Source organism: Lipomyces oligophaga (genome assembly GCF_038497815.1).
Source record: "Lipomyces oligophaga strain CBS 7107 unplaced genomic scaffold V1516scaffold_1, whole genome shotgun sequence".
In the NCBI taxonomy this organism is placed as follows: Eukaryota; Fungi; Ascomycota; class Lipomycetes; order Lipomycetales; family Lipomycetaceae; genus Lipomyces; species [Lipomyces] oligophaga.
This window is the reverse complement of record NW_027117785.1, coordinates 408,253-430,517: the sequence shown is the minus strand read 5'-3', so window position 1 is coordinate 430,517 and position 22,265 is coordinate 408,253. Positions and strand designations below refer to the sequence as shown.

General features: G+C 43.2%; 9 protein-coding genes across 9 annotated transcripts; 6 read left to right on the top strand and 3 right to left on the bottom strand.

Annotated features, from left to right (window-relative positions):
• Positions 1 to 652: 652 nt before the first annotated feature.
• V1516DRAFT_709372 (DAD family-domain-containing protein) lies at positions 653 to 1,649 on the top strand. Its single transcript, XM_066924220.1, has 3 exons — positions 653 to 1,100; positions 1,169 to 1,347; positions 1,407 to 1,649. Exons 1-3 carry the CDS (start codon positions 840 to 842, stop codon positions 1,471 to 1,473), a joined length of 507 nt encoding a protein of 168 aa, XP_066779609.1. The 5' UTR covers positions 653 to 839; the 3' UTR covers positions 1,474 to 1,649.
• On the bottom strand, positions 1,449 to 5,269 carry V1516DRAFT_644588 (kinase-like domain-containing protein). Its single transcript, XM_066920150.1, has 3 exons — positions 4,781 to 5,269; positions 2,220 to 4,530; positions 1,449 to 2,161 (listed from the first exon to the last, which is right to left on the bottom strand). The coding sequence occupies exons 1-3, from the start codon at positions 5,048 to 5,050 to the stop codon at positions 1,761 to 1,763; spliced, it is 2,982 nt and encodes a 993-aa protein (XP_066779608.1). The 5' UTR covers positions 5,051 to 5,269; the 3' UTR covers positions 1,449 to 1,760.
• Positions 5,270 to 5,300: 31 nt separating this feature from the next.
• On the top strand, positions 5,301 to 8,238 carry V1516DRAFT_17306 (UNC-like C-terminal-domain-containing protein). The gene is made up of 2 exons (XM_066918695.1): positions 5,301 to 7,711; positions 7,769 to 8,238. Exons 1-2 carry the CDS (start codon positions 5,645 to 5,647, stop codon positions 7,955 to 7,957), a joined length of 2,256 nt encoding a protein of 751 aa, XP_066779607.1. The 5' UTR covers positions 5,301 to 5,644; the 3' UTR covers positions 7,958 to 8,238.
• A 286-nt stretch (positions 8,239 to 8,524) lies between these two features.
• On the top strand, positions 8,525 to 9,571 carry V1516DRAFT_682928 (uncharacterized protein; the record flags this gene model as incomplete). The annotated part of the gene is made up of 1 exon (XM_066923479.1): positions 8,525 to 9,571. The coding sequence occupies one exon, from the start codon at positions 8,525 to 8,527 to the stop codon at positions 9,569 to 9,571; it is 1,047 nt and encodes a 348-aa protein (XP_066779606.1).
• Positions 9,182 to 11,366, bottom strand: V1516DRAFT_17142 (uncharacterized protein). Its single transcript, XM_066918692.1, has 6 exons — positions 11,015 to 11,366; positions 10,749 to 10,939; positions 10,456 to 10,703; positions 9,927 to 10,406; positions 9,796 to 9,871; positions 9,182 to 9,743 (listed from the first exon to the last, which is right to left on the bottom strand). Exons 1-6 carry the CDS (start codon positions 11,226 to 11,228, stop codon positions 9,576 to 9,578), a joined length of 1,377 nt encoding a protein of 458 aa, XP_066779605.1. The 5' UTR covers positions 11,229 to 11,366; the 3' UTR covers positions 9,182 to 9,575.
• Positions 11,367 to 11,620: 254 nt separating this feature from the next.
• Positions 11,621 to 13,434, top strand: V1516DRAFT_17128 (cation efflux family-domain-containing protein). The gene is made up of 2 exons (XM_066918691.1): positions 11,621 to 12,505; positions 12,568 to 13,434. Exons 1-2 carry the CDS (start codon positions 11,764 to 11,766, stop codon positions 13,242 to 13,244), a joined length of 1,419 nt encoding a protein of 472 aa, XP_066779604.1. The 5' UTR covers positions 11,621 to 11,763; the 3' UTR covers positions 13,245 to 13,434.
• V1516DRAFT_17384 (inositol-pentakisphosphate 2-kinase) lies at positions 13,180 to 14,970 on the top strand. Its single transcript, XM_066918696.1, has 2 exons — positions 13,180 to 13,547; positions 13,606 to 14,970. Exons 1-2 carry the CDS (start codon positions 13,449 to 13,451, stop codon positions 14,746 to 14,748), a joined length of 1,242 nt encoding a protein of 413 aa, XP_066779603.1. The 5' UTR covers positions 13,180 to 13,448; the 3' UTR covers positions 14,749 to 14,970.
• Positions 14,971 to 15,851: 881 nt separating this feature from the next.
• V1516DRAFT_688365 (uncharacterized protein) lies at positions 15,852 to 19,457 on the top strand. Its single transcript, XM_066923779.1, has 2 exons — positions 15,852 to 18,296; positions 18,344 to 19,457. The coding sequence occupies exons 1-2, from the start codon at positions 16,019 to 16,021 to the stop codon at positions 19,216 to 19,218; spliced, it is 3,153 nt and encodes a 1,050-aa protein (XP_066779602.1). The 5' UTR covers positions 15,852 to 16,018; the 3' UTR covers positions 19,219 to 19,457.
• On the bottom strand, positions 19,361 to 22,162 carry V1516DRAFT_16001 (Metallo-dependent phosphatase-like protein). Its single transcript, XM_066918677.1, has 8 exons — positions 22,043 to 22,162; positions 21,861 to 21,988; positions 21,651 to 21,808; positions 21,514 to 21,601; positions 21,206 to 21,468; positions 20,543 to 21,135; positions 19,559 to 20,484; positions 19,361 to 19,513 (listed from the first exon to the last, which is right to left on the bottom strand). Exons 1-8 carry the CDS (start codon positions 22,056 to 22,058, stop codon positions 19,478 to 19,480), a joined length of 2,208 nt encoding a protein of 735 aa, XP_066779601.1. The 5' UTR covers positions 22,059 to 22,162; the 3' UTR covers positions 19,361 to 19,477.
• Between the last annotated feature and the right edge of the window lie 103 nt (positions 22,163 to 22,265).

Sequence of the window (22,265 nt, the reverse complement as noted above, 5' to 3'; positions counted from 1 at the left end):
ACAAAACTAGTAGATATTCCAGAAAGTTGTGTTTTTTATACTTCATTGAGTGCATCTCAAGCCTGATTGATTATCCTTCAGCTGAATGCATGCTCAACTAACTATATCCGGAAACAGATATTGGTGGTAATATTTTAGTGATGTGAATTGTTTGATCGCTTCGAAAGTATATTTCATTTTGGAGTCCGAAGATTTGAAATATATATGAAATTGAGCATTTAAGATAGAAAATCATTCAATTCAATAATTAATTTATATTAACATAACGATCTCTATACTTCAACTGAACAAATACATGACATCCTGATGTATAATAAGTCCTGAGAAAATTGAACAATCTTGGACAAGTTCTTAATTGTATTTTCAAAATTGATCTTTCAACAAAACATCTTAACCAGATTTCGATAATACTTATATTCCTCCGCAAAGTGAATATTTTCCGGCGGAAATCTATCACCGACTTGCGCTGATCTCACTTTACCATGTAAATTCCAACAAATACCTTCACTACGCTTATCTGTCACAAATTCATTTAAACCCAAACTATCTGGCACTCCAGATTAACTTTTCAAGATTATGCTATTTCAACCAATTCCAAAAAAAAATTATTAAACAACCTCAATTTAATATCAAACAAACTATTACTACTTCGACAGTTACTGTCGTGTACACTAAGGTTAGGGTAGTCTGATTGCGTTGCTATACGTGTCTCCTTCTAGTCATGAAATCTGATCTGGGATGATCTAGATTTGGTAAAAGATTGAATCCTTGCAAGTTCATTTTCTATAAACCTTGATCAGAATTACAATTGGATTTATCGAATTTCGATTGTGATCCAAATGGCACCAAAAAAGCAAGCAAAGGTTCCGGCCAAGTCGCCGAATAAGACTGTGCCAGCGACGCAATCGTCCAGTGCAGCGACCAGCACCTTGAACACGAGCACGACGGGATCTACCGATTTCGCAGCAATTGTCAGAGATGGATTTGATTCTTATGTGAAAGAAACTCCTCGGCGACTAAAACTTGTTGACTCCTTCATGGTTTTTCTTGTAACCGTTGGCGTGCTACAGTTTATTTACTGTGTTCTCCTCGGTAGTTTTGTACGTGGAATACTTATTCGAAGTACCATTATATATTTATGATTTCAAGCCAGTACTAACACTTTTAGCCCTTTAACGCGTTTCTATCCGGTTTTTCAATTACTGTTGGCCAGTTCGTTTTAGCAGGTTCGATATCTCTGTTCTATATTCCTGTTATTAGATCCAGCATTCTAACTGTCAAAGCATCGTTACGGATCCAAGCAAATCCAGCAAATAGCGCTGAATTCTCTAAGGTTACCCCAGAACGGTACGTATCTATTCAGAACTGTATTTCATGCTATTACTAATGGTATCATCTTTATTTAGAGCATTCGCCGATTTTGTTATCGGAAGTTTGGTTCTGCATTTCTTTGCTTATAACTTCATAAATTAGACTTGGTCGTTCATGTTTCTTCTGTACATTATACTCTACTACTACTCCTTCATTGAACAAAAAAAATATCATCATAAGTGGCGATAAAAAGTTGATTAACGGTAGGCTAATTGAGCTTTTGTTCGAACAGCAAATAGACAACTATATAATTACAAAACTAAACCAGTGATTCATGCATTGCCTTTTCCCCCGGAGTTTCTCGAAGTCTGGTGAAAAAGAATAAAAAAATAAATAACGTCAATTTTCTCGCCCTCCACATCCATGTCAAACTCTTTATTTAGGAGTCCTTAGCTGTAAATACCCTGTGTGACGAGCTGGAAATGGTCGTAGAGACGGGTATATACACTGTTCATACTCTTATTGATCAAGTGATAGTCCACAAAGGCGTCCACGTCAGCTTCAGAGAGCTGCAGATGAAACCGAGCTCGAAGTTGCTGTGCCGTGGCCTCGCCACTCTGGAAACAAGGAAGAGGCGACTCTTTCTGCATCATTTCAACTAGCAAGACTATATCATCAGCCTTCTTCCGAAGCGCCTTGAACGCAAGCTTTGTCAACGCCCGAAATGATTCAAAGCCTTCAGAACTCGGTCCTCCCATTAGTTCAACATATTCTTGAGTAAGTTTGAATGGAGCTGCTTCAAACCCTACGCTGCCAGGACTATTGGAAAGTAAAAACCCAAAATCAATGTCTATCATAGTCAGTATTCAATATTTCTGCAAAGTCGATGCTGGATATTAATTGCTTACGAATTATGTGGCCCTCCGTATCAAGAAGAATGTTTCCGTTATGACGATCTTTGATCTGCAACAAATAGCAGATTAGCGAATACGCTGCTAGACTCTTGATAAACGCCGTCTGCGCCTTTACAAACGTTTCGGATCCGCGTACTCCAAATACGCGGAAAAAATATTCCGAAAGTGTCGCCACTCGAGCTCCTTGCTTTTGAGCAGTTTCAGATTGTCCGAACATTGATGTCGCAAGCGCCTTTTTTAGCGAATGCAAACTCACTCCGTTCGTGATCGTCTCTACTAACCCAGATCCGGCTCCTGTAACCAAAATCGCCATCCGTCGAACCCATACATCCACATCTGCTTCTTCCCATATCCGCTTAATTGCCTGAATAATTTGGCATGCAAACGCTTCTTGTCGTAAGTCTGATCCCGTCTTGGCAATCACAGAAACTAAATCCCAATTTGGAAGATGACCATACGGGGAGGACTCCCGGATCCTGCGCTTCTTCGCTTCCCATTCCTCTCCAAATCCAATTTCGGTCTCATCGCTCTTGATGACTCCAGTTTTAAAATCATTCTCCATTCGTCGCTCGCCAGCTTCCCTGTTAACCGCTGGCGCACCTTTGGCTGTAATAATACTTCGGACGCTGCTACTGCTTAACCGTGTCGCGGGTATGTCAATGTCATTAAACGAAACTTGATCCTCTAGCATCTGCATTGAATGAACAATTCTTGATTTGATTCCTTGGACTTCATCTTTGGATAGCCGAGCCGTCGACGTATTGGAATTTGCAGCTACGTCAAGCTGTGCCAACATAGTCGCTGCTGCTCTCATATGAACAGCCATGTCATTCAATTCATCAGCATTCCGCGGCATCGGAATAGAATCTGATCTAGTATGCTTATAAGACGATGAAAAAGATAGCTCTGTCGAGCGCGGAGAAACTGACTGCGGAGTATCATTGCCATTACTTTGCTCATTATCACTTGGAATCGGCGTTGACGGAACATTAGGTAAAGCATAATCCGCTCCGTTACTATTGAACACATCTGCAATCGTCGAAACTGAAATGTCACCCATTTCAGAATCAGTGAGAGTTTTAGCCGACATCGGAATTCCATTCTCATGGGTTTCCAAATGCAAATGACCATGGTTAGTGGCGGAATACGCAAAATCAAATAAGCTTCGATAGTCGGCAGGGTTACGCAATATATCCTGATTGCGTTCAGTATCAGGATCAAATGTAACGTCATCCATCAAAACTTCAATCATCAGTAAAAATGGAACTCTTTCGGCAGAACTTAACACCGTGGCCTCAGCAGGAGAAATGCGAACAATCTTGTGTTGCCGAGGGTTGGCTCGATAGGTATCAGTTTCGAGAATCATAGGGATATCAACCTCAGCAGGTAACTCGTTATTTAAAAGAGCAATTTCGGCTCGAAGCGCAGAAAGTCTTGCTGGTTTTGGAACCAATTTAAGCCGCGTCGATATGGCCTGTAGAGCATAAGTAAATGCTGTCTCATATCGGAAATAATTAGATTTCAATAATCTGATTTTAGCGGACATCGTGAGATTGGACACTGCGACGGGATGTTTGTGATTGGGCTTAGATGAGCGCTTGATAGGATACGCGCCCTCGGTAGCGACAGAGGTCGATGACAAAGAGGGATGGGGAGCAGGTTTGGACGAGTCCTGCGACCGCAGGTCAGGCAATGACGATATTTCGGCACCATCAATTCCGTAAAGTGTAGAGCCTGATTGTAATGGGGCGTCTTCTTCTATTTGGCTCACGCTAGTTTCAGAAGGTCCAGATTGCTTCATGCTATAGAATTCTCTGTCTTCACTTGGCCCGGACGGTCGAGACTCAATGTCGTCATCATCTAAAACATAATTATCTGTCTCATCATCAATACTTTCAACGTTATGTCTAACATTATCTGTTTCGATTCTTGTGAGCTCTGGTCGAGCAACTGACGTGTCTTTGGAGGATGCGGATTTGGCAGCAGATACTCGAGGTGATGAGGACTTCCTTTGCAAAAGCTTTTTATTAGCCAAATGGAAGACGCGCAGTCTTGGTTTTCGTGCTTGAGCAATCGTTATTGGACCGACAAAATCAGTCACACATGGAGCCGCGGTGACGCCCATGACTGCACTCGCTAGTACAAGAGCAGCTCCCGGGTTGCCAACAATCTTTTGTGTGGGAGGATCACCAACGCCAAATAGAATATATTGAACACGATTATAAACTCGACGACAAATCTGAAATGATCTTGCCTCAGGATCATGAGAAAGATCTTCAAGATGTGCTTGAAGGAGCCAGAATGTCTAGATATAGGTTAGAAACTATAGACGTGATACAAAGAACATGTAATCAATCAACAATAGCCGAACAGTCAAGCTCAATCAGACAATTGTTCAGTCACTCAAACTTAATCAATACCAGATCAAATGTAGAAAATGACTCAAGAAATAAGAAGCCCTCACGAAGAGGTCAAAATCAAGGACTGTGATTAGAATGCTCTCAAGAGAGCGACAATTGGATGACCAACAAAAAATGAAAATCAAAAATACTAACCTGAACGGCACTGTGAGTGCTCCTATTGCACATATCAAGAAGAAAGTCTTCGAGAGCGACGGATTCGGTAGGCACAGTCAAGATAATCTGGCACAGCTGTGGTAAGAAGAACTCAATCTGTAGATACGAAAAGCTCCGCAGTTTCTGGCACAGGTGAAAGTGGACGCCCACATTATCTGCATAACGTGCCAGATATGAAATGCAAAGAAATAGAGTGAAATGAGAAGAGTCGATAAACCGCAGGAGGAGGTTGTAGCCAGAACTATCCATGGCTGCTAGATTATACACGTCCGAGGGGTCGACGAGTGCACGGAGGACAGGGCGGCCAGGCTCCTGCGGACGATATTGGAAGCGTCCGGATTATGATGGACTGGTGTTTAAGATACAAAGTATTTGAGACTACTTAAACCGTTCAATTGCGATTGGCCGTCTATCGTCGTCAGTCGTCAAGTTCGTATGGAAACGCTACTGGTGATTCCGATTTGTGCCAGCCAGAACGCAGCAGAAGTAATATTTCCAGACTCAGCGCTCAGTGCTGGCAATTGAGAGCCATATCCGCAAGGTTAGGGTTTACAATTCGGGGAGATCGTGCGGCGGATATCCCAACAGGCTGCGTGCTGGTCGTCGCAGTAAACAATGAGGTTAGGCTCTGATTGCATTTGCTGTAGGTGAGTTGGAACAAGAAGTTGTATCAAATTTCAATTTCTAAAATTTATTTATTTTGAAATATCCGGGGCTTTTTGTGTGTTTTTGTAGTACATCAAGCTGAGAGGACTCGTTAAGCGTTTCGCTGCTAAATGGGACCAGCTCCGCTGCTACTCACGGAATCTTTTTGCTGGACTTCAGACCGCATATCGGTCCCCGATGTCTCGTGGTCATTTCAGAGACTTGAGCGGGTTGCGCATGACCAAATTAGTTTTATTTTCAACCGTGATATGCTTGTTAGCAAATTTTTCATTCGCTGCTGTTCCTGATGCGTGTGAGGATTGGCCAGCTCACACTTGTGAGACACAGCCAGTGCTCGAGATCTGTCCGTATCCTGTTGCTCTGTTTGAAACCGCCCAAAATTGCAAGAGTTGGTCTGGAAGCATAACCAGCAATACAGATCTAGCCGCGATAAGTTCGGCCGAACATGGTCCCTCGACATCTGCGACTACTATGTTGGGTTTTCTCGACTCGATCTCTGGTCTCTTGCCGGAGAATTCTAGCAGCCCAGTCTACGCCGCACCTCCGATATCAACCTCGCTATCAATTTCAACAACTTCAACAATCCGACCTGCAGTTTCAATACCGCCAGTGAGGGTATCAAACGTAGAGGCTGATGGAAAATTATCTCATGTTTCTAATATTTCCGCGCAATTACCTGGACCGGAACTGCCGACCTCCTCCATCTCCAGCGAAGATGACTCTGAAGCTATATTAGACTCTCCAGGATTTCTGTCGTTTGAGGAATGGAAATCTCAGCATTTGAAGCAGGCAGGTCTATCTTCAGAAGAAATTAGACGACTTCAGAGAGATCATGAAGGTTTAAAAGGAAATCCACCTTCACGTTCTCGACCATCTACCGATCAGTCTATGGATTATTTGGGTGACGACGTTGAACTGGATTTTGGGTTTTTGACGGCGTCTTCGCAGCAAGCTGTTGAGGACACGCCTCTCAATTCAGGGGAATCAGAAGGAAATTCTCTGCCCTTGTTTGATCATAGAAGGGGAAGTCGAATGAAGTCAAAAACAAACTATGCTTCTTTCGATTGTGCAGCTACAATTGTTGAGCAGAATCCTGAGATGCGAGGCTCGAGCTCGATCTTAGTTGAGAACAAAGATTCGTACATGCTAAGTCCATGCAATGTTGGTCAAAAGTATATCATCATTGAGCTATGTCAAGATATCAAGGTGCACACGATTGCACTGGCCAACTACGAGTTTTTCTCATCGATGATTCGAGATTTTAGAGTTTCTGTGTCTGAACGATATCCTACGAAGCAATCTGGATGGAAGATATTGGGCAACTATAAAGCGCGTAATGTGCGCGAGGTCCAGACATTTGAGGTCGATAATCCCATAATATACGCCCGCTTCTTGAAGCTGGAGTTCCTAAGTCATTGGGGACATGAATTCTACTGTCCTCTCTCCGTTGTCAGAGTGTTTGGTATAACAGAGATGGAGGAGTACAAGTATGAGCAGGAGATGTCTTTATCGAAGGATGCTGAACGAGAGGACAATGCAATTGAAGAGGAAAATCAGGAACCGTCGAGCACTCTGCATAAAGAAGCTCAATCTCTGGTTGTCTCCAAGCCTGATACCGCAAAACTTGAATCTGTAAGCTCCTCTGTTATACCAGAAATTACAAAGATGGACAAGAGCGACAATATCGATGGAGGAATTTGCATGTGTCCATCATTAGATCTATACTATGTTCGATATAACTTTTTGCAAGTTTCCGATCCTATGTTTGACAGGATTTCCAGGAACTCGACCGAATACGACAAATACGCGGCACAGCAGTTTGAAAATTTTCAGAGAGTTAATTCTACTCTTGGGCCCGCAGAGCACTCTCTCGCTGCCGAGGAGCCGATCACGTCAAAGTTTGTTACGGACCATTCGGGTGAGGCCGTTCCGTCAACTCCGAGTGTTCGTCAGACCGAAAATCATGGACGTAATACTTCAAATTCGCCTTCTTTACATCATCAATCTTCGCACACTCAGTCTGCGATAACCTCAAATCCTACGACGCAGGAGTCCGTGTACAAAACAATCATGAAGCGGTTGACTTTACTCGAGGCCAACGCTACTTTGTCATTACAATATATAGAAGAGCAGAGTCGAATGTTTCGTGATCTATTTACAAAAAATGAAAAGCGACAAAGCTTGAAACTTACAGAGATTCTGGATAGCTTGAATCATACTGTTGCTGCCCAAATCACGTTGTTGGTGAGTGAATGTTCAGTAGATTTTTAGTCACGTTATATTAACGCATATGTTTAGAAGGAAAGTTACGCAGAGCAGCGCATACAGTATGAGGCGTTATGGGGCTCTCTTAATTCTGACTACGAATATCAACGGAAACAAATGAATCGGCAGTTTTTGGAAGTGCTACTGATCATGTTCATCTTGGTTGTTCTTTGCATTGGGTTTAACGTGTTCATTGTTTTTAAGCTGAAATTAAAACTGGTATGAAGTTTTGTGAACAGATTATGACATATTTTTGCATGCATTTTTCTGTTAAGTTTGCTATGACTATTTTATGAGCGAATGTTTTGTTACTCCTTTAGTGACTTTCATAATACGAATGCACTCTTTTTGTGCAATGAACTATAGGTCGGTAAAAACATGAATCATGTATAAGACAACAAATTAGCAATTTCCTTCACAAGTTTATTGCTGGGCAACCGATGTTTCCTATACGTGATTTTAGAGTATTTGGGCGAATCTGTAGATCCAAAGTGAGTCACAGAAGTGTGTAAGTGAACCGATCAAGTTGTCTTCAAAATGAACTTGAAATTAAAAAAAGAATTTAAAAATCTCAGCAATAGATCCTACCTCGTTAAAATATTTTCTTGGGAACAAAAGAGCGCTCAGAAAAAACTCTCAGAAAATGTTCGGTACAATAGTTTACCTAAGTTTCCTAATATAGTAATAAGTAAACACTATGACGGCCATTTCTAGAAATCACAACTAAACTGTTCTTGCGTTTATTCAAATTATACATACGAAAATCGGGCACAACTGACCTAGAAGATGATAATGGAAGCTACAAAACCAGACATGACGATTCCGTCCAGTATCCAACGTAGGTTTCAAATCACACTGCAATCATTAAGTTTACGTGAAGCCACATTAGAACGACTGAAATATGTGACCAAAATTCCTAAATGTGAAGGTGAAAGAGAAAAAATACACAGGCTCAAAAAGAGCAAAGCCGTTTGCGTTTATTGCCGGCGAGAATTTATTTGCAACGCAGAGGAAAGCACAGGTAATTGCTGCGAAAAATCGGCCAATGGATGCCATGTATTCGAAACTATCGACCCAGGCGAGTTGGCAATGATTCTACAGTTCAAGAAAAGTCCAGAACGAAACTTTCAAGCATCTTTAAGCCGACATAACGCAATATCTTTGAAAGTTAATGTTATTCATACAACTTTGGGGCTGGAAGCCGACAGAGTGATGATTCTTAATGTTCCGCAAATGGAACTGATGTTTGATCAAAAAATACAAGTATTGGGCCAGCCATTAACGCTCTCTCACTCGGCAATAACTAAAAGGGTCTATGAGGAGAACCTAAGCCCTAAATTATCTATCGATCAAGTTCGCGAGATTATGTTTCAGAAATATCTCGATTCAGAGACTCTCATCCTCGGCCACGGCTTGAGCGTAGACTTAACTGCGCTCCGAATCATTCATTCTAAAGTGATCGACTGTAAAGTATTGTATTATCAACCCAGTGATGATAAACTACATCCTGATATTTCTCAAGCCGATGTGTTGATCAAACTAGCACAGAAATATTTAGATACCAACGTTATCGGATGTGGATCTCAGCTATTCAACGCACAATGCGCGACAAGGCTGGTACTCCGCTGTGTCGCGATCAAAGATAATAAATTGCTTGATGCTCTGGCTCCTTATATATGGTTCAAATTCCGGCCGTGCAGTCATAACTTTATCAGATACCACCACGACCTGAGTCCTCAACAGCCCAATTCTCTAACTGATCCTTATGCATTAGATATATACATCAAGAGGGGTATCGATTTCATGTCAAAACTTTGGACTTATCCAGAAAATCTATAATTAACTAATCTTCACTGCTACTACTACTATATTCTTCTGCCAAATCTTCGCGATTAGGAATGTGGAAAACGGGTCCTGCAGTGATTCGCCAAGTCTCGTTCCAACGGTTCCCAGATTCAAGTTGTGCTCCTTTCCGAATTTTGAGCATTATGTCGGGGTTTGTAAATACATCCTACAGTATTAGAGTATGATCTAGATACATCAACATAGGATGTACTACTTACAGTTAAAAGATATGCTAGTTCTTCAGAAGTATCAAAGGCGAATCCGTTTCGTTCATTGACTACAAGTTCAGATAGACTGTTATAAGTTAGTGTTTAGATTTCTCTCTCAAAATTTAAAGACGAAGCCTTACGCAGGAAAGTTTCTTGCCAAAACGGGGACGCCGCATCCAAACATATCGACAACTTTCATTGGTAAATCCCATCCTGAAGTAGATAAATGCATTGACACTCCTATATCTGCAGCGCCGATCACCAATGGATACTCTTCCGGACTCAGCCATACAGTTCGAATCGTTACCTTATTGTAGGCACGTGTTTGAATGTCCTTAAGAAATTGATCTTTCAGTGGTCCTGTCCCTGTGACGACAAGATATATCGAAGGTAGTGGAATTTCTGTCGTTGTTTTGACATCGTATAGGGATAACGCGTCCAGCAATACAGTAAGATCTTCATCAGGTGTATATGACGTTGACGAAATTAACAATTTGTCTGTTGCAGGATTAAAACCATGAAACACTGAACTTGATTCGAGGATTTTGATCCTTCTCTCGGGTGTTAATCTCTGAAATTGCCGAGCAGGTCGATCAGGCAGCGGAATTATACGAAAAGAACTAGAAATCAATTAGCTCAAATCGCAATACAGAACATGTCAAAACCTACTTCAGTCCAAATTCTCGCACTAAAACCTCAGCCATGGCCTTCGTTACGCAAAAATTCGCAAACGAAAGTCGTCCAAATCTCTTTTCATACCATTTACTTAACCGTACAAATAAGTGTTTGTCCGATTTTAGTTTGAGAGCCAGAACCGTGTACCCGAAATTATGCCAATCGATAATCAGTCGCGTTCGACGCGAGGTGAATGTAATGAAGACATAAGAAATAAATAGAGTAGGTAGTGAGGGTGGATTCTAAAAAGTTAGGAATAAAATAAAGTTAAGATCAAATAAAATTACCTGAACAAGCAAATATTCTGATCCCTTTAAGCTTTTCAGCAAATAGTATAGCTGGTGGGTCAAGAAAATGACTTTGACAACGGCCCGAAACACAAATGGCAATTTGTCAAGATAACCAAGATCTTCAGCGGGTTTGATTGAATGAATCACAACATTTGGGCTATCAGTAATGGCCTGTAAGGGAGGTGATTCTAGATTTCAAATCAAGTTAGCAGGGAAAAATCCTATGAAAATGCCTAAGCAAAAAAGTCTAAATCTGTACTAACCTGTGTAGCCGCAAAAATGTACTTCGAATCCGGTTTCAACTAGACTCAACACATGATATTGCATCCGCGGAGATCGGCCTATATCGCCTAGCACCAGCACGATCGCCCGCTTTCTAGTTCCAAGTACAGGATCTTTGGGGATTAAGAAGTAGAGGGCGATGGGAATCAAGAAGTACACCACTAAACATACTGCTATGACCTTAGCTGTCGGCATTTTTCAGTGGATTTACAAAATTTATCTTTTTTCCGGCCCAATTGAGTATCAGATCACTGTATTTTGTCCGATTTCAGGGAATATTTTCATTGACTTCACTTCGCTGTTACTTGAGAGCCTAGTTTGCGCAGGCCAAACCTTTCCCATATTTTGGATTTCAGATAGTACTGGGATAAAGGGATTTGTGTTGCAAGGATGAGGTAAGGAGTTCCATATCCGGAAATGCCCTATTTAGAAGGCTAATATCTAGAAATGGAAAGAAACGAAAACCGTAATTCGGTGATTGTGGTTTTCCTTCGTAACCAATTCCGATACATTGGCCGAAAAAATTAAGATAAGCCAGCCAGCTTAGTTTTCTTTTGTTGTTTTGAATATAATTTAATCTGCCAAAGTTGTTAAAGGAGATCAGACGCAGATTCAGGTGGTGAAATTATCGGCTCAACTGCGCCTGACTTTTGTGGATTTGTGTTCGATTCTACCTTGTCAGTTAGAGAGATCAATCCGTCAGTACTGTTGATCAATCGCTTTCGTTATTATGGCCGATTCTCATTTTCATTCACATGATTCTACGACAGATCTAAGTATTGTGCCTAGTATTCAGGAGCAGGGTTCTGGCCGTAGCAATGGATCCGCTCATTCACACTCGCATGGACATGGACATAGTCGAGGACGAGAATCTGTGAAATCAACGAGCCAAGTCGACATGGATAAGATTCTGATGCCTCCACCACCGCCTCAATTTCGACTTCAAAGGACACACACTACTCCAAGTGTAATTTCTATGCCATCGGCACAAACAGATTCCAATATCGAACTTTCGCTATCAATGATCCGGCAGCCTATGCTATTTGTACAGACATTGCTGGCCCATTCAGATACTCGAAGTATCTTTTTGTATCTTATGTTGAACTTTGTCTTTATGCTTGTGCAGTTTCTATATTCTATTCTCTCGCATTCTTTAGGATTATTGTCCGATAGTATTCACATGTTGTTGGACTGTCTGGCTCTACTCGTAGGTCTTTTGGCAAGCGTGATGTCAAAATGGCCCCCTTCTGCTTCATTTCCGTACGGATTAGATAAAGTTGAATCGTTGTCCGGATTTGTGAATGGTATACTGTTGATTGGTATTTCTTTTGGCATCGTTTCTGAGGCGTTCGAACGAATCTGGCGTCCTGTGGAAATTGAGAGAGTGACAGAGTTGCTGGTGGTTAGTTTTCTTGGCTTAGTTGTGAATTTGGTTGGAATAATGGCATTCAATCATGGTCATGCTGGACATGGTGAGTCGGTCATGTTTTTGGATGGGATTTGTATGGGAAATTGGCAACTAAAATATGAACAGGGCATTCACATGGACATTCGCACTCGCACTCGCACTCAGATGAACATAAGCATGATCACGAACACAAGCCGAAGGTATATGATAAACTTGATCTTTCCGATCCGAATGTTTCACCCCCTTCTTCGCCTGCGATGAACAATGATCTGGAATGGGTCAAAGAGGAATGTCACGAATCGCACGAAGAAAAAGGCCATCAGCACAATGAAAATATGCATGGATTATTTCTACATATTCTTGCAGATACGTTAGGATCTGTTGGAGTAATTGTCTCGACTTTATTAACCTCTCGTTTCGGTTGGTCGGGCTTTGACCCGCTAGCCTCGTTGTTTATAGCAGTACTAATTTTTTCTTCTGCGGTTCCATTGGTGAAGTCTTCCGCTAATTCATTACTATTATCCTTGACCGCAGAGCAGGAGTACAGTTTGCGGAACGCTCTAAGCGATGTGTTAACAGTTCCGGGGGTGCTCGAATATTCGAGTCCTCGGTTCTGGCCTGCGGGAGAAGGAGGCAACTCTTCGTCTATTCGAGGTGCAATCCACATCAGAATTGCAAACGAAGCTGATATGGCAACGGTCCGACAAAAAGTCGACGAGCGGATACGCAACTCGATCAAAAATCTGACCGACGTGTTCATTCAGTTCGAGCGAGCGTCTTCAATTACTCTGAATGGTATTTAATTGTATTATGGTCCACTTGGTTTCGGGTAGTTTGTTCATAGAATTAGAAAGTGATTTATCATTAAGTGTTAAAAGTTTTTAAACATATACTGAACATCAGTTCCTGGCTTGAACGGCCCTAGCGAAGTACAATATCTCCCAACCCCAACCGGACTCCAATCTGAATCTGAATCCAAATCCCAAAGCCAGGTCAGAATATGCGCCATGGACCGGTCAAACTTTGTATCAGCACCAATAGCTAGTGCTTCTGAATTGAAATACATAGCCGAAGGTGCAGCCAACGTCTTATACAGTTTTAGCAATGGACAGCATGGAAGTGAACGAAATCTTTATGATGGCTGCCAGTACTAATATATTTTAGAAGGGCTTTCTTCTGCGACTACGGAAGGAAGTGGATGGACAAGCTACCACGGTAGCAATATTCGACTTTCTCAATATGCGAATACTGCCCCAGTTTAACAAACAGAGAGACCTCGTAGCGTTGACGCGCAAGATCGCGATCGAAAGAGATGTTCTCCTAGATTTGAACCTTGAGCTTCTGAAAATGGACCGAGACCAAACGCGAGTTCGAAAACGGATGGGCGAGATCTTGAGCGTGGATCAAAGTGATGGATTACTCGTTGAGGATTTGCGCGTTGAAGCCGAGATTATGCATAATTACAATCAAGTTGTCGACAAACAATCCTTTTTGAAAACTGCTGTGAAAGGCAGCAGTTCTAGTTTTTCGTATTTACATCAAGAATTTCAGAATGGAGATATATACGAGAAAGCTGTCATAGAATTCAAACCGAAATGGTTGAGTCAGTCGAAAGATGCAACGAGCGGTTGGATATCCTGTAGGACATGTGCTCTGCGACGGTTGCGAGCCCACCAACGAGGTCTAGATCGCAATGGTTTCGAGTTTTGCCCTTTGGACTTAGTTAGCAGCGATCTTGAGAGAATCAAGAGATCGGTCGCGATATTGGTTCCAGAAAAAGTTGATGTCGACATGAAAGCTCTGCATGTGGAAATCTCGATGGACAAGGGAACGATCCGAGAAGCGCTGGCAAAGTTTGTATATGGCACCGAAGTGTTCAACACGCTTGCACAAGTTCAAAATTCGAATGATTGCCGTGGCATTTTGGGCGGGTATAGAGATGGAGAGTTTGACTGGGAATATATTTTGTCGTGCTATTCTGTGGCCATGACTGTGCGAGATTGCACGGCCTTCATTAGTTTTGCCTGGGAGGACAGGTACGGTGTAAAAAGTGACCAGGCAGCAGAGACCGCAGAGAAACATGTGCATGCAAACGGAGATTATGTGGAAGATAAACCAGGAGAAGGCCGCGCAGTCGTGATCGATGCAAATGGCGTGAAACGAGTGATGATTATTCGGTGTCGGCTGGCCGATTTTGACATGAAAAATGCTGAGAGCAAGCTCGCCTATTGGCGAGCCATCGAGAAGGAGTTGGCTGGGGATGGTTGGTATAGTGGGCGAGATGCGGATGGTCATAATTGTACATAGATCAAATAGCGAGTGACATTGGACTAGAACTAGATTTGTTTAGTGGTTTCAAACATTGTCAAGGTCACGAACTCGATATTGAGTCAAATGCTCAGGATCGCGGCCAGCTAAGTATTGGCGGTATCCAATTAGTGTAGCAAATGAGCATGCAGGTCGACAGAGCTGAAAATGACTAGCAAATGAACTTTTGATAGATCTTAATAACAAGATAATGAAATTGACCAACTATTGCAGCCATCCTTATCAGATCTGCTTACATAATCACTCTCGAACTAATCTCCCATCAAGCGAGCTGTCGACCATGTCAACAGACGTCCAGACTGATGATGAGATTAGGCATTCACGTGATGAATGCGGCTGTACACGTGATTGTGGCAGATGCTGCGCCGCAGCGGCTTGAGGGCTTGCGGGGCACCGGCGATTGCGGGAGTGAAGGCAAAAGGGTGATGGCACGGAAAAGAGCTAGAGAAACGAACTAATGAGAAGGCGGATGACCCGAGGACGGCGACGGGAACCAGAGTAGCAAGCGAAGTGAGCAGTGTGTGGTTTACAGAACGTTGGAGAGTAGTCGAGAAGCGAACGCCGCTGCTCTAGGTCGATTAGAACGCGGAACCCTCCGTTGAGCAGTCTTTTAGTTGGCCGGCCAATTGAAGACTCACAATGTCTGCCGAATTGGCAGAAAGAGATAAGGCGACTTCCCCGTCGTCTGTAAGAAAGACAAAAAACAAAATTCACGGGCTAGTTCGCCCAGGCCAAGGCGACGAGCATACCGCAACGAGACCTCAGGCACACGAACTGTAGCCGGTTACGTAATCAGCTACTTACCGAACTCGAGCGAACAGAGATATTTGCTCTTTCAACCCTCACTGCCAGTATTCGGTAACGCTATTCAAATCATTTCTGGTTTTTATTAATTTCCAGCTGTCCAATTACTTTTCTACTCGTAGTCACAGCCGGCATTCTTTTGCTTTGTTTCTGCTTTCCCTTTTCGGCCCCATCCAACCCACCTCATCCCGCCCATCGCCATAACCCTAGCCCAGTATCCGTGCGGATTTGTCTTTTCAGTCGAGTCTCGAGCCCGAGATTTGTTTGCCTTCTCTGAGATTCAGTCGATTTTCGTCAAATTCTCGTGGATTCTAGGCCGATTCTCTGGGTCTCTGATCGTCACTAGATTTGTATATTGCTTCTGCTGTTGTCGCATTCACTTAATCGTGCTCTTTAACGGCTTCTCAAAAATTCCATTCTCCGCCGGCTCGAGAATTGTTCCGCTATGAGCTCCCTTCCACGGCCTCCCGACAATATCCGTCCTTCATCGACCGCCTTTAACCAGAACTCTACAGTCTCATCAGCTTCGCAGTTTGCCATTTTGCAACCCAGTAATACTCTCCAGTCGCCTGTTGGTCTGGCTGCCACGTCAGGTCCTCTGCTCGGTGCCGGGCTATCTTCCGATCCCGTGCCATCATTTCCCGACCAGAACTCGACGGTGTTTGTGCCCGACACTCTCCACCGGAATCACAGTCAGCTCCAGATGCCTTTTGCTCTTACTGAGCACTTCCCGAGTAAACCTCAGATTCCACAGAACAGTTTACCTGCTATTTTCCAGAGCATGGGCATTTCTCCCGCCGCTGCCATGCAGTTACAACCTCAGCAGGCGAAGGCTCTTGTTCAGCGCTTTCGACTCAACCAGCGACAGCAGCAGCGACAACAACAACAACAACAACAACAACAGCTGCAACAACTACAACAATTACAACAACAACAACAACAACTACAACAACTACAACAAGTGCAGCAACAACAACATCAACATCAACAACATCAACAACATCAAATGCAACATTTACAGCAGCAGCAGTTCCAGCAATCCCAGACACAGAAACTACAACAACAGCAGTTCCAACAATATCCCCAGCAACAATTTCCATCGACGGCCGCGCCACCCCTAAGCAATACTCGGGATCTTTACAAACCATCTTTTACTGACAATAATTTTCTTTCTTCGGATGTCACACCTTCTCTTCTTTCTGAGGCCGACCTTTCATTTTTCGACAGTCAAATTTTGAATTTCGATGACCCGCCTGTTTCCTTGGTTGACATATTTCCTGCAGAGCTTCAACCTTCTCTCGATAGGGTTTTCCCATCTGCACCTGAACTATCTCAGCAAAACTCTTCTACTATAGACTCCGGTTCAAACATATTCGTCCCGTCTTCTCAAATTCCCTGGCAGAGCAACACTCAGTCGTTACATCCGAATGCCCCGCAGCAGCAGCCTTTGTCTTTGCTGAACTCTTCACTATCGTCCGTTATCCAGCCAATAACAGCTTCAGAAAGACTGTTGGATCCAATTCCGGATCAGCAGTACCCTGCACGAAATAATGGGCTCAGCTCGAATACTTTTTCACTTGTTCCATCCACGTTCCAGCAGCTCAAGCAGTCTCAGCAGCTTTCAGTGCAACAGCCAGTTCAACCAAGCTCCTCTCCTCGCAAATCACAACCTTTGCAGTTGAAGATTTCTTCCCATTCATCTCAAGAATTTGCCCCCCTTGACTCTAACTGGTCAGATCTACCACCAGACATGTCTCAGATCCACAGCCAAGCCGGAAGTGTCCAGACCTCACCTCGAGCCCCGAGTGCGATAAACACTCCTCGCAACATTCTCACTCCTGTCAGTAGTTCCCAGTCTCCGAATCAACAGTCTTGGTGGCCTTCTCCCATTCTTAGTGTCGCAGGTACTTTCGAACAAGACGCTAGCGCTCGTGTGTCTCAAAATAGTCCAGGGACGTCAACTTCATTGCGGCAGAAATTCTCTCATCAGCCTCTTCCGCCATATTCGATTAATGGCCCCTCTATTCTGACGCCCCCGTCCAGCAATCAGTCTCTACCTTCCGGGTCAGCAGTTCCTGCAGACTCAGTGAGATATTTTCCGAATGGCATTTCTCCTCAGCTTATGAACCGTCCACAGTCGGTTCCAGCGCGCGTTCCTTTCCCTTTACAGCAAGAGATGCTACAGCAACAGCTTCAAAATAACTCTTTTAAACGAATGTCTATGCCGCCATCTCATTCGCTGATGAAAACACAGTCTGTATTTGATCTCGACGAGCAAGAAATTGTTCGGCCGTCGCAACCTCCCACTTCAAACGTGATCATTCCTCCGGCTGTAGCCACTGCGACTGCGTTCCAGTACAATGAGCCAGTTATTTCTCGCGTATCTACGCCAGTCAATGCTCCACAGCTTGTTCGAACCGAGAGTACGCCAAAGCGGAAAGGCAGCAATTCAGCCATGGCGACATCTCCAATCAAGCGATCAAAGGAACAATTGCTCATAGAAAAAGAAGAGAAGAAACAAAAGAAGCTTGAACGACAGCGACTGGCTAAAGAGCGTGCAGAAAAGAAAAAACAGGAACAAGCTGCTCGGCGGGCCGAGGAGCAGCAGAAAATGAAGGAAATCCGTGAAGCACTAGCTAAAGAAGAGAAGTCTAAGGATTTGAAAATTAGAACTCTGCAAGATGAGAAATCAAATCTGCTGAGAACAGATGGTACTAGTTTTGGTAAGTTTTTTGCTTAATTAATTAGAGATATATTGACTCCGTTACAGAGTCGAACAAAATGGCGCTCCCATCGCCTCAGTATTCATCTCCTACCGGTGCACCATCTGTCTCTCCGTCTCAAAGTAGCACAAAACTGGTTGGTATGGAATCGACGCCGACCTCGATGCCTTCATTAACCCCGACCTGTGACCCTTTGAAACCTCTGAAACCTCGCAAACCCTCGATTTCTGTCGATGAAGACAATGAAGTGGTTCTTAAGAGTCCTGGAACACTTGGGGGCAAGAACAGTCCATCGTCGCCTATTGTGCAGAAATCGGTGTTGAATACTGGTTTTGTCTCTGTGAATCCTAGTCCAACAGCATCTGGCAATAATACTGCGAGAGTCAATTCGACCCGTTTAAGTCAACTATCTTCAATGCTGTTACCTCCTCCTCCGCCGCTGAATTCCTCCTCCAAATCAAAATCTCAATTTCTGAATAGCTCTTTTGATAGTGATGAGGTGGTAATGCCATCTGCCGACGAAGCCAATGGACTAGCTGCGCCTGTGGTGTCGCACTTCAAAAGCTTAGATTTCTCGGGTGATTTCGATGAGATATTCGGCAGCTCGGGGATTCTTGACTCAAATAGTACGTTTGAGTCGAACGCGCTAGAGACATTCAACAATTTCGATAATTTATTATTCACTGACTCAACCACTATTGGCAACGCTGCTGTCACACCCAGTACTGCGACAGGAACAGATCCAAAGTCGTCTTCTACTTTCAGTTTCGAGACCAATGCGACAGATTTGGGCGATATCGATTCGAAAAATATCTCAAGAGTTGTTGGCGAAGGATTAGAAAAAGTTAACAAATGGGCGAAATCAAAAGATTGGAACTTGAACCAAGAGGCTTTACTTTTGGCTACGAGAGCAAACCAGTAATTTTTAATCATATTTTGTATGTGCATTTGCAGATCACGTTTAGTTAGTAGGAAGGCTGTTCGTATATGGCAATGTAGCGATCGCGGAGTTAATCTATTTTATTTTTGGTGTTTCAAGCGTTTGATTTGGAAGTTTTTTGATTTTTGACTGGTTGTTGGGTTTGGATATTGTAAGGGACAAAAAGACATAATGAAGCTCTTATATAGATAATACTGTTAATAATAATAATAATAACATAATATAATCACATATAATTCGACTAATCGAACCCATCATCCGAATCACTAACAATTTCCTATCGTAATTAGTCAATGTATCTGCGCAATCAAATATCACTCACCAACGGTGCTGTCGTATGCCGATTTTGCGAACGCATTAGTAAATTGAGTGGACCTTGCGGTTTCGAAATTTTGCTGGTCGGGAGCTTTGAGAAATTGCGCTTCCGAGAAATCTTTGCTGATGTGATCACTGGAAGAGCAACTGTGCTACAATGCCGAGAAGCTGGAGAAAGAGGCTGTCCAGGTAATGTGTCGTCGGATACTTCACTCTGAGAATCTTCTACAATCTCATCGTCGCTATCGGAGTCCGCAATCGGCTTATGCCGTGCTCGCTGCGGTCGCCCGCTTTTGCTCCGTTTGGTCGTTGCTGTAGATGTGTTTTGGTGAGCCGACACCGCCGGCTTGGATATGATTTCTCCTTGATCTTCTTCACTGCTCGATTGTATGAATAAAGCTTTGCCATTCTTTTGTCTCCTTCCAAGCCCCCTCATCGTGGTAGCATTGGCTGATCTATGTCTCCTGGATACTCTGGTGGAAATGTTCGTCTCAGGATCAGATGTGTCGACTGCGGATTTATTTAGACGACCCAAACTCGCAGCATTCAATTGAATTTTTCTCGGATTTCCGGCCACTGGCTCATCCGCGTCCACTCCGAAACCTTCGCTCCTCCTCTTTTCCCCTGACACTGCGTGACTCGAAGGCAGAGCTGATTTGCGTGTTATGGCATGATTAATATCTTCCTCATTTACATCACCTAATGTCAGTAGCCGCTTAACCTGCGATTCAATCGTGTCATCGACAAACGCCTTGATTGCCTGCTTATCACTTTTGTCAACGAACTGACTAATTGACTCGTCGAGCCCATCCGACGGTAACACCTCTAAGACAAAACTGCTCAAATACTCCTTCACAATCGTCTGTACCTTTACATCGCTAAGTTCGACAGCGTCAACGACTTCAATCGCCTGACCCGCTAAATTTGTTCTTTCTGATCCACCAGTAAGTATATAAACCTCTAGGTCACAACACATATTGATTATACTTACTAGATGTCGAGGTCGACTTTTTCCGATAGAACTGCACGACATCGTTCACGTTCGCGACACGGCCAATAAACCTATTTGAAAATCTTCTTGGATTTTCAACTTCATATCCGCCCGAGTATTCTACACGTAGCCTGACCAGTGGCGCAGGAGGGTCCTTATTGTGTCCGTGAAATACACCATCTTCCTCAGAAGAATTTGCAACCCGCCATTGGTTGTGCGCGTCTTGAATCAAAATATCGACTTGCTCGATCAGCCAGCAAAGAACATCATTGCGGAACTTGACTTCTGCCGGAAAAGGACAGTCGTGAGCTAGCACAATTTCTTTCATTACAAATGGCCTAATAGTTTTTAATCGGATCTTCTCTAGTTCAAAACTCGTGTTCGAGATTGATAGAATACCAATGTACTTCTCCACTGCTTCGCCTTCACATAAACTTGTCGCGACAGAGCTTCCTGGTTGGATCACGCGGAACCCGGTCTCCACATTTATACGCGGATCAATCAGACATTCATGTTCATGGCCCCAGATAACCAAGTCCAGAAAGCTCGGTAGATAATGTTCAGGTAAATAATTGGTCTCTGTATGGGCATGACTACAGCATATCAGTGGCTGAACAGTAAGAGGCCTGAAACATGTAGTGCCAAATTAAATATTAAACTTACTGATTCTGATGGACCATCATCAAGTTAAAATATTCATTGCGACTTCCTGCACTCTCGGGCCGTAAAAACTTTACCTTTTGGTCTCGAAAAGTGCGGAACAGCCGCTCATCGCGAACATTCTCCATTCCGTACAAAGCTAATCTTGTACTCCCTTTGCGAAAAAGTAGCGGCGCAAGGCTGATGTTGTCGTTTTCCTTCACTTTGCCAATATGATTTACTAGACCGGACGCGGAAAGTATATCCGCTGCAGAAAGACTTCCCGCCTAGCGGAGTTAGATTTGTCAAATCAATACTGTTCAAATACCTACTCCACCTGCATCGTCATGGTTTCCACTGATCGCTATAACAGGAATCGCAACATTGATATTCGCATCCTCGTAATTCAAACACTCGGTTCTACCTTAAATGTAAGCGTAACATGTTTAAGCAAACCCAACAGACTTACGGATCCGTTAATGCCACGCTGGGATCACTCAGTAGCTCCAATTCACACGGCTTTTCTCCAAAGCAATTATTCCTCAACGATTTTATCACTTGGTACATAGACTTCTTGGATGGCTTGTTCTCGTGAAACAAATCTCCCGCAAGAATAACCATATCAACCTTCCACATCATTAGCCATTACACTAAATAGAAGCTGAAAAACAGCCATTACCTCTCGGTCTTTTGCTGTTGTCATGATCTCGTCAAAAGTGATCCAAGAATCATCTCCGCGGATCGGATCTCGCTCGTTATATCCAACATGATTGTCGGACGAAACAAGTATACGGATTGTATTCGAATCTTCAAATCAAATTAATGTTTTATTCTTACGGACGATATAAAGGCTTTACTTACCGTGCAAATCAGACATTTCTGACGAAACTGTTCGGATTTGGTTATTACATCCTCATACTCGATCTTGAACGCGTGGATTTAATGGGTCGCGTAACCACGTGATAACAATGATTATATAACAACGTCAGAGTATATTTATAAGATACTATTGCTTAAAGGTAGAAAACTTTTGTAGCCAAGGTTATTGAATATACAAATGTGGTCCTATGTATAGTTTGTGTCT